Source organism: Lithobates pipiens, unplaced genomic scaffold (assembly GCF_037356315.1).
Source record: "Lithobates pipiens isolate NorthernLeopardFrog02 unplaced genomic scaffold, aLitPip1_a1.2 Scaffold_16, whole genome shotgun sequence".
Lineage (NCBI taxonomy): Eukaryota > Metazoa > Chordata > Amphibia > Anura > Ranidae > Lithobates > Lithobates pipiens.
This window is the reverse complement of record NW_027507748.1, coordinates 581,106,317-581,117,087: the sequence shown is the minus strand read 5'-3', so window position 1 is coordinate 581,117,087 and position 10,771 is coordinate 581,106,317. Positions and strand designations below refer to the sequence as shown.

The following is a 10,771-nucleotide window of genomic DNA, read 5'->3' as shown; positions in this document are numbered from 1 at the left end:
AGGCTCCCTGCCCACCTAACCTGTATATAAAAAGTATGTGTGTACTTACCTATTTCTAAACCACTTTGGTCATGTAATCCTGCAGCTCTGGCTCCCCTGTGTAAGTGAACAGCTGCTGCAGGGCAATGAAGTAGTGCCATCAACAGCTGGGTCATGAGAGCATATGGGTGAAGTCATGGCTCCTGGAATTCACAGCCATTGTTGAGCGCTCCCCTTCACAGTTCAGGTCATGTGACAGCACCAGATTGAAAATAGGCAAGTACACAGCTATTTTTAACACAGATTAGAGAGGATAGGTAGGAGGATGGGGATGAAACATTAAGAATAGTTATTGTTAGGCTTTTCTTCCACTTTGCATTCATTGTGGAGGCCAAAAAATATATAGCCAGAGACAACAAAAGAACTGCACCAATTTATTGACCAGATAAAAACATGTAGCGGTAAGATTGAGTTTATTTAAGCACAACATGGTTTTAAACTGTGTTTACATAGCTGTACCTACTACAATGGGAATTCATATACAATGGACAGTTTTATGCAATCCCAACACTACAATACAAGAGCACATAGTGACCATAGCCATCTTCACCAATTTCCTGCTTTATGTCATATCCGGCCTATTTCTTTCTCTGACATATTTCTCCATACATACATTGATGTCAGGCACAACGTAATCACAAAAAGATACCACAGACATGTGATGATTGTCATCCAATCTAATTGATTTAATTCAGATCTATTCTGTCCTATAGGTATCATGAAACTGCAGTGGACTCCTGACGATTCTTGATGAAATAATGATTACCTGTAATAAATATTTTAACCAACCAATACAGATTCCTCCAGGATTTAGCAAGCACTTGGGCTGTCTTAGTATCTCCATTGCCATAATCATGAATGTGAACACAGTGTGCATGTTTATTGCCCTATAGGCCGTTTCATCTAATTACTAGTTGCCTCTGAAATCAAAAACCCTAACCAAAAGAAAGTATGTAGCCAGTGGCTTCAGCACTCCAAACCTGCATACTTGCCTTGGGTTAGTAAAAACACTGTAGCCAATGGATCAACATGACAGCCAGGCAAATAGTATTTTAAAGCCCAAATCTGAAAATGACCAAAAACCATCCCCACACAGTAAGGGCTGGTTTACACTTGCTTCAAAACATGGCTTCGGGCAAGCTTTGTTAAAGCTCTAGGAATGCCAGTCAAAGACCCCGTTACTAAATAAAATAGTTAGCTTACAGTCCTGTTACATCTTGCTTTTGCTTGGTGCTCCGATGAGGCTTTGGTGGAGCTTCCCCATAGACTTCTATGGAAGCTTTGAAGTTCCACTGAAGCTACACGGGGTATCATTTTTGAAGCAAAGCCAAAGCAAAGCAAAAACAGGTGTAAACAGGACTGTAAGCTAACCATTTTATTTAGTGACAGAAGCTTTGACTGGCGTTTAGAGAGCTTTAACAAAGCTTGTCCAAAGCCTTGTTTTGAAGCAAGTGAAAACTAGTCATTAATGTGTGTTGAAGCCGAAGCAAATGTAAATGAGCTCTGAAAATTAAATGCTTGTTAACGCTAGGGGATGATTATTAAAATGTTAATACCTTAAGGGTGTTTAAGGGGGAATCCCGTGGAGCTATCATTTTCTCCCAGTGTGGTAAGCCGTCCCTACCGGGAGAACAAATCGATTACTGCTAGCGGCTAGAATAGCTGCTAGAAGTAACCACATGTAAAATCTGATCAGCCTGCTCATACATGGTTCTCTGCTGAACCGGCTGAGATTTAGGCTGGATTCACATATATGCAAACTGGATGCAGATTTTCCTGAATCCGATTCCCATAACAGGCGAGTGTGACCGGCTCTCAATGGAGTCGGTTCACACAGGTCTAGGGTGACTGCGGCCTGGATTAAAGAAGGGTCCTGTGCGTCTTTGGGACCGGTTCAGGTGTGAATTCAGGCAAAAATTCGGACCTGAATCACACCTGAACTGGTGAACAGGGACGTACTTGACTCCATGCTGTGAACGGTGGCCGCACACATGTGAACCCAGCCTCAAACAGTCTATGGCCAGCATTAGAGAAGAGGCTTCGGATGACCAGTTGTTCAGATAAAGGGAGTGAATGCTGGAGTAAGGCAAGAATTACAGCCTAGTCTTCATCCCATAAAGTTAAAAGCTCAATTACTATTGCATTGCTTGGACGTCCCAGTGCAAAAGGTCATTTTTTTTTTTATTATTTGTAGTTCCCAGAATTGAGATTTAACAATATTCTCTAAGCACATACTCTCCAGAAAACATGAATTGATAAGGAAACAATGACATCCCCTCCACCAGATAACTTCTGTGTGTTAATTCAGTTAAGAAAAAAATATTTTTAAATTTATACATACACAAACATAATGCTCACATTTTTTTCAATAAGTACCTGTACTGAAGTATAACAATAAAGTCCCAGCACATTTCAAACAGTTAAATCTGTGCGTGTATTCATTTGCCTGACACAGTCTACAATGCCTTGGATTGTCCTCAAAAAAAAATAAAAATAAAGTTACTACAGCCTAATATCTGATGCGGGTCATTATTATCCCACTAAACATGTCCATGTATCTAAAAGCATAGCAGAAAAACAGCTATTCTTATGGCTTGCTTATTACTCAATTTCCTCTGTAGTTCTCCATCAAGCATATCAGTCTAGCCCAGGTTTTGACAGAATTTGCCATACATGCCTACTCTGACAGATCTAGACATTCAACAGGAACAGACCGCCGTGTAATAGTTATGAGGACAGCCAAAACAGAGCATCTTTTGTTGTACCGGATTTGTTCCATGGATGCCTCCCTTTAGTAACATGTTAACAGTAAAAAACAAAAAACAAAAAAAAAAAACTACCAAATATTTAAATGATTATACTGTCATCTTCAATATTTACATCAGATACATATGATGACATAAAAAAAAAAAAAGGGTTAGTATACCTCTAGCAACTTTGTGCAAAAATCTATATTATAACCTACAGAATTGAGAGTACACTAATTTTCATCAATCCAACATAAAAATACTAATGAAAGCAGAACGGGGCCTCGTGAAAGCAGAAAGTGTCAAAAAATACATTGCTTATAGCAATCAATCAGAATAGTCCTTCTAATCTGCACTAGAAAAATGAGAGCTGGAGTCTGATTGGTGGCCAATGGCAGAGCAGCTACTACCCTTTCAGACACTTCATACACGAGGCCCAATACTGTTAGCTTTTAAGGGTTTATAACACTTTTCAGTACAAAGGATAACTAATTCTGAAGCTTTCACAATATACGTATATAAGGCATTCAATATATAAACTGCATTCACCTAAAGACGTTACAATGTTTCCAGGCAGCTATCAAAATAATCTGCCAGCAATGTACATCATAAAAATAGAAAGCTGACTTCTTGCTTTACAAAAACGCACAAGACTTTCTATACATACATAACAGTTAGTAGGTCCCGAGATAAAACACTGCATGTCTCCATAGAGGTTCTCCTGCAATTTCGAGAAAGTCAAACTGGCAGGTAGAATCGGGCTCAGCATACCAGTAATCCTTTTTTCCTTTTAATTAGAAGAGCATAGTTTAAATAAGCAATGAGGCTAGATGGGCTACTTTATTAGCACAATAAAACAGTCTGCATGTGCCCCTTGCCTCACTGCATCTTTCACACATATATTAGACCTCCTAACAAGCCGCCCGCCTCATCTTGCAGCATTCCAGTCTCTTCTCCACGCACATCACTTCTTAACACAGAAGATGTCAAACAGAACTGCATATGGCAACGGCAGGAAAAAAAATTAAAAAATCCACCTGCTTCCAGTGAGACAGTCTCTCCCACCACACAGCGGTGGCTTGTGAACCAGCAGAGGTGATGCTGTACAATGTTAAGGAAACACTCTCTTTCTTAGGCCCCATACACACTATACAACTTTTCTCTGATTTCCTTTAGATTTACCAAAAACCATGTAGTGCAAGGGCCTACCTGATTGCATGCAAACTGAAACTTTTAAAGGGATTGTAAGAGTTAATAAAAAAAAAAAAAAAATAACATACATATACTTACCTCCACTGTGCAGTTTGTTTTGCACAGAGTGGCCCAGAACCTCGTCTTCTGGGGTCCCCCAAAGGCTGCTCCCCAAATCAGATAACCCCCTAAGAAGTGCTCTCTCGAGGGGATTACCTAACAGGTGTGCTCCTATGTCCATCATTCGGCATCCACAGCTGCCAAATTTATGACTCGGCAACGTCCCTGGCGTCATTGGATTTGATTGACAGCAGCAAGAGCCAATGGCTGCACTGCTATAAATCTATCCAATCAAGAGCCAAGAACCCCAGGTTGAGAGACAGCACGTCCCCGTCGGGTCAAGTTCCAGGGCTCAGGTAAGTAAAAATAGGGGGGGGGGGGGGGCAGTCACTGCCAGGTGTTTTTTCACCTTAATGCCTACGATGCATTAAGGTGAAAAAACACAAAGGTGCAACCCCTTTAAGGTTGGACCTCATATTATATGGTTTTGGTAAATCTGAAGGAGGAAAAAAAATAAAAAAATCTACAGAAAATTGTATAGTGTGTATCCAGCTTTAGTCACCACTGCCTATTCAAAATGTGAGCAATTTTGATTGGGGAATTCCGTTTTGTTTCTGTGACACGGATTTCCAGTTGCACCACTGGATCAGTATAACACTACAGACCAATTGATCAAAATTTGTATTCAAGAGCCACAGCATTCACCCAAGATTTACACATTTTTCATTCCGACTGAAAAATATAAATAAATATTGTGGGAAAACTGTGCGAATCTTGCATGAAAATAGTGATAACCCCATGTGTAGAAAATTGTAGATAAAGATATAAAACATACATGCAAACAGCTGCAGTGGAGGACACTGCAACCGTGATCAATGCGCTGCGGATGCAATGCACAGGCTCCTGCAGATTCTTCCCCTAGCCCATGGGTGCTCAACCTGTAGCCCTCCAGCTGTTATGGAACTACAACTCCCATCATTCCTCTGACGTTGGGAGTCCAGCTTGTAACGGTCAGCAGCTTGCAATGCATCATGGGGCTTGTAGTCCTGCAACAGCTGGAGGGCCACAGGTTGAGCACCCATGCCCTAGCCCAAGGTCCGTATGTTGCTACGGACATTTTGTTATGAAGCCGGAGTAGGTAATCAATGGACTAAAAGTGCAGCGACATCACTGCACTTGTGCTCCATTAATATCCGTCAGTCCCTCTGCTGGGTTTACTTTAGATTGTACTGTGCTGGGTAAACAGTCTTTACTAATTTCAGCAAGTGTAGGTTTACTTTGCAAAGTGATTGGTAATAAATAAGGTGAACCTATACCCACTCTAAATATCCAATCACATACAAGGGAAGTTAAAGCAGAACTCAATTTCAACATACATACTGCTCATATAGTATATAAGTGGTCATCATGGCTGCTATTTAACTCCTTATTGTGCCAGCATTTTATTACAGATGAAATCTTCACTTTAACCTTTAACTCTGTTTGCTTTTATTCAACTTCAGGTTCTGTGACAGTCAGCGTCGCACGCCCGTATCCTGTCTCTGCCGCCTATCTTTTCAATGCCTCATTCTGGTTCATTACACCGCAATCCATGTATATTATATTACACATACATTGTGTGTGTGTGTATATATTATATTATATACACACACACACACACACACACACACCCCATCAGCAGCAATAACTCAGGTATTTTTTTTTTATCCGCTGGTGATTTTTTTTCCCATAAAAGTCCACTCGAAGAGGAGAAACCAGGAGCACCGCCGGGGGACCCCAGAAAAGGAGGATCAGGGGCCAGTCTGTGCAAAATCCTTGCACAGAGCAGGTGGTCAGATTAGGCTTCCTTGCTAGCCACCCACATTGACTGGCACCTCTATCTTCTGTATCTGATACTGTGATGGGTGTTGTAAGTAGCAAGACACATACTTATGGGTCTCTTACTAAGCCAAAACATATACTTGTCACACGTCCCTTACTGCTGGAGGAGCACAGCGATATGGGACATGAAGTCCCTTGTTCAATGCATTCCTCTCTAGAATGCCACCATTTAAGGAATAAAAGAATGGACTGGTCATGTTACCTTGACTTTTTTTCTGGAGGCTTGTTCAATGTTAGACATATGGACAACTGATTAAGAGAAAAGGGGGGGGGGAAGAGTGTCATTGGCATTATTTAGTATAATACTCACTAGTGCTCCCCTTAAAACGGAAAAAAAAAAAAAAAAAGCACAGGATGTTTGCTATGGTAGTATGATTGGATATTCAAAGTGAACAAGTGTTACCTTATTCATGAACATTCATTCTAATGTTTCACTATGCAAATATGACTGTTTTTCTTGTATGAGTTCTCACATAGTTGAACAGCAACACAGTCATTCATTAAATGCAAATGTTTAATTTTCTCTACAGTTTTCCACTGTAATGGCAATGAACCCAGGTCATTCACTGTTTACCCTACATCTTAAATGGAACAAAATCCATTTTCCTACAACACCTTCTTGTTGATAAGATCTTCTAAATAAGGTACAAAATCTCCTTTGGCCAACATCATTCCTTCATATACATCCTTGTCACCATGGGATTCACAGAAGGCTTTTCAGAAACCATTGAGGATGACTTAAAAAAAAAAAAACACACATACACACTATTCACAATATCAGTTGCATTCTAAAAAAAAAAAAATATTTAAAAATGTTTGATCTACAGATCATTTTTAACACTACTGCATTTTAAAGGTTAAACGGAAGAAGAAAAAAAACTTTCAAAAAAAGTGCAGTCTGTAAACATAGGTGTCCTTTTTCTGTCTAGCAGAGTGTACATATTTTTGCACTGCAGATCTGTACTGTAGAGGCTGGAAGTCTGTAGTAATCTGCTATGCCAACCAACAGTGTGGAAAAGCTCATTAGTCAGTGGCCGGCACAGACTAGAAACAAGCCAGGGACATCAACAGATGACTGGGCAGGATATAGATATAAACGGTCTGTAAAAGTCTGCCTCTGCAAAAAAAAAGTTGCATGAACAGTAAAGCTTACTGTTCTTACTCATAATGCAAGAGAGGACAAGAACTATATTTCTTGCATATACAGTGACACAAAGCAGTCAAAAACTGGGTGCACAGTTGGGCACAGGGGAATGGAAGGAATGGTTTCAAGTCTCCACTAACAAGTCCTTAATGGCAAACTCCTTGGTCCTTGGATACGTCAAGCACTGATGATATGCAACTTCATTTCATCTTTAGACGACATCTTACGCTAGTGGAAGGATAATCTTCCATATAAAATGTACCTATCACAGGTTGGCTCTTATTTTGTACGTTGAAACAAAAAAAGCAGTAAAATGTAGTCTGTAACATGACTGATGTCACAGGATGAGGAAACTGCTACATTGCTACTGTGCAAAGACATAAGAAACAAAGTATGTTAATGTTCATTGAGACAATACTACTCATTCTTTATCTAGAAGTATCAGCTACAAACTATTCTGTTTTCTTAAAGAAGGCCTAGGATTAACAGTGACTGAATAGGGAAAATAAAGAAGACTTTTTTTTCCTACATTCATTACACCGATTCTGGATATTCACCAGTAGGGAATAGCAAAATTGTGAGATAAAGTAGCTGATATCATCTACATAATCAAAATATGGCCATAAACCCACAGGTGTGATTCTTGGGGATTTGTTTTACACGACATGTGAAGGTCAGACAAGAATACTTAATTGTATGAATGCTCCATCTGTCCTTCGATGCGTTCCAGCACCACTTGGCAATCCTGCACAACTGACATTTTCGAAAGGCTGTCTTCAACTGGAAGTGCAGCGGCAGCTTAGCAATCATTTTAGGAAATGTTCTTTGTTACGTTTAAAAGGATTATAGCTTTTTTTTTTTTAAACAGTTTACTAAATTCTACAGTGGATATAAGTGTTTTACATATATAATCCATTAATACAGTCCGTTCCATTTTGCTGCATCGTTCATATGAGTGTTGACATTTGAACAAGGCATAGTGTGGTACAAACAATGAAGCAAATGTAGTTATTGATGTAGTGTATCGGTAACCATGTAGTCTAATTGTAAAATACAGGTCCTTCTGTCAGTCAGACAAACAGTGACAAAACTCCCAGGTCCTGGAGCTGTGTCCTTACCAAGACGTCCCAACCTTTATTGGCCTGAGGGTTCCTGGGTGATGGGTGCATTATACCCGTCACTGTAACATCTGATCCCTCCCCAGCCAGAGCCTTTCTGGCACGCTGCTCAGAAAACTTGCCCACTCCAACCACCAACTTAACCCCAAGTGCCTTGACAGCTTGGCATAAGGCTTCATCACAGATATCCAGAAGTACATCTCTCTGAGCTTTAGGAAGATCCATTGGGGTCAGGTTTTTCCCCGCCTGGTTCATGAATATGAGAGGGCAATGGTTGTGGACATAGCAATGCTGGAAAAAGTGTTCAGGCTGCCCACAAAGAGATTTGAAAAGACCCCAAAAACGAGCACCACTGACTTCACTATGGGGACATTCAAACCCACGAATGGGCCTTTTTGGATGCTCAATTTCAGGCTTATAAACATGGCCCTCAATTTGAAGCCAGTCACGCACATGTTTAACTTCCCCAAAAGGAACCTGAGAAGTAAAAAAAAAAAAGAAAGTTAATTTTTGCTGTCTGCTAGACTTCAAGAATAAAATAAAATTTACTGTTGCAGTGTTTGTAAATATGACATTTCATAACCAAACCATACAATATTTACAAAAACAACAAGGAGCATTGCTAGGTTAACACTGTTGCAAGTGGAGGACAGCATTCCCACACCCAAGGCTAAAACATGCTTAATAGCACACGAATGCATCTGAAAATGCAACGTGTTTTCAGGTGTGGGAAATCACGTCACCATTTCACTAAGCTGCTTTGCGATGGTCTTGTTGCCTATTCCAGCCTTGTGTCGGTCTAAAGTCTTGTCCCTGACATCCTTGGACAGCTCTTCAGTCTTCACCATGGTGGAGAGATTGGAATCTGATTGATCCCCTATCAATCAGCAAGATTTCTGGCTCCCAGGTGTCTTTCATACAGGTAACAAGCTTAGATTAGGAGCACTCCCTTTAAGAGAGTGCTCCTAATCTCAATTCGTTACCTGTATAGAAGACACCTGGGAGCCAGAAATCTTGCCGATTGATAGGGGATCAAATACTTATTTCACTCATTAAATGCAAATACAAACCCGCTTCCCCAGAAGCACTGAAAAAAAAATAATAATAATTTTTATATATTTTTTTTATATATAAAAAGTGATTGCCGCCTCCCTGAAATTAGTTTTTGCAGGGTGGGGTTGTCGGAGATTGTACAATCAATTTGTATAAGAAATGGTTGGAAGATAGTATTTTAATGAGGGGGTGTGGTCCAGAGTCGTGAACACACCCTATCACACCCTCTTCTGTGACGCAAAAAGGAAGTGAAGGCTTCTGGGGGGATGACCCACAGGAAGTGAATTCTGAGAGACAATCTACAGGAAGTGATGGAATCTTAAAATCATTTTAAAAATAAACGGACAAGATTTTAAAACTTGAGGATGAGGCAAGTGAGAGAGGAGCACATTAAGATAGCTGGACTAGAAATGGCATTGGAAAACACTTTGGTTAATTACGTAAAGTGGAATTCTGCCCGAAAAGGTGAATTTATCCTTTAATGTTATCACCAAAATGGGATAGAGGGCAAGACCAGTCAATTCAAACTGAATTTTAAAGGAGGACTGTAGCTGCCTGTAGGTGAATCTCAAATATTCCCCTAACCAAACTAGTGGTAACCCTGTTAAGGTGGGCCACTGGTGTATCCTTGGTGGGAAAAGACCACCGATCTACAAATGCCCCCTCAAAAAGGGAAAAGTTCAGACACATTCCCAGGTGGGGCCCAGGAACCTTCAGGTTGTTTCCAGTCCACATGAGGAAATCTCAGATAGCAGAAGTAAAGAAAAGGTCTTTGCAGCTGTAAGAGCTCTAAAAAGTCCAAAGCCTGAAAAGCAGGCTGATCCTCCCAATGCAAGGTAGAATGCACTGTAGCAATACAGTTTGAAACAAACCCCTTTACATCTGAGGTGACAGCAGTGCTTCAAAAACAAACCGTCTCTTATATATACTGCTGGAACACTGAACCTGAGTCAGAGATGGTGACAGAGAACCAAAGGCCCAGCCTGATCTATGGGTTTCAGTGGGTCAGAGATAGTCACTTAAAGTCTCTGCGGGCAGTCGCAGCAACAACCTATTGTCAAAAAGTCCTGAGTTGACAGGGATTTCCCTGTGGATATATGCTTGCCTGATGGAACTAAGAAAGACTCTGGTGATGATGACGACCTTATAACAGGTGTCCCAGATTCCAGATGCTGGTTCCTTCTGAGGAAGTAAATGCCCCATAACTGCTAAGGGAGTATTGGCTAAAGTTAGCCATGGCAGCAGGGACTGTCCCCTCTGGTTCTTAGTGAAGACAGTTTGCATCCATGAAGTGGTAATGCAACTAAATGGGAAGCAAAGTGCTAACAAACCCAGGGAGCTGAGGGTTTTAGGCAGCCGCAGACTACTGGATTTGTTTGTTGTAGGTGAGCAGTGGAAACATACCAGAGATCCACATGATGCTTCGCAAACAGGAGCAACAGTGGAATGGTGCTTCCTCTAGGCTAAATGGTGTGAAAGTGTAGAGCCCCCATTCAGTAGATGGTGTTACCACTTGGTCCCTCAGTCTTATTTCTTAC

General features: G+C 40.7%; 1 protein-coding gene across 1 annotated transcript in view; it reads right to left on the bottom strand.

The window, feature by feature from the left end:
• Positions 1-435: 435 nt before the first annotated feature.
• The window catches only part of SMUG1 (single-strand-selective monofunctional uracil-DNA glycosylase 1), a gene marked incomplete in the record, with an annotated part of 24,707 nt that continues 14,371 nt past the window's right edge, over positions 436-10,771 (bottom strand). Inside the window, 1 exon segment of the mRNA XM_077483797.1 lies at positions 436-8,658. Within this exon segment, the coding sequence (XP_077339923.1) occupies positions 8,133-8,658 (526 nt within the window).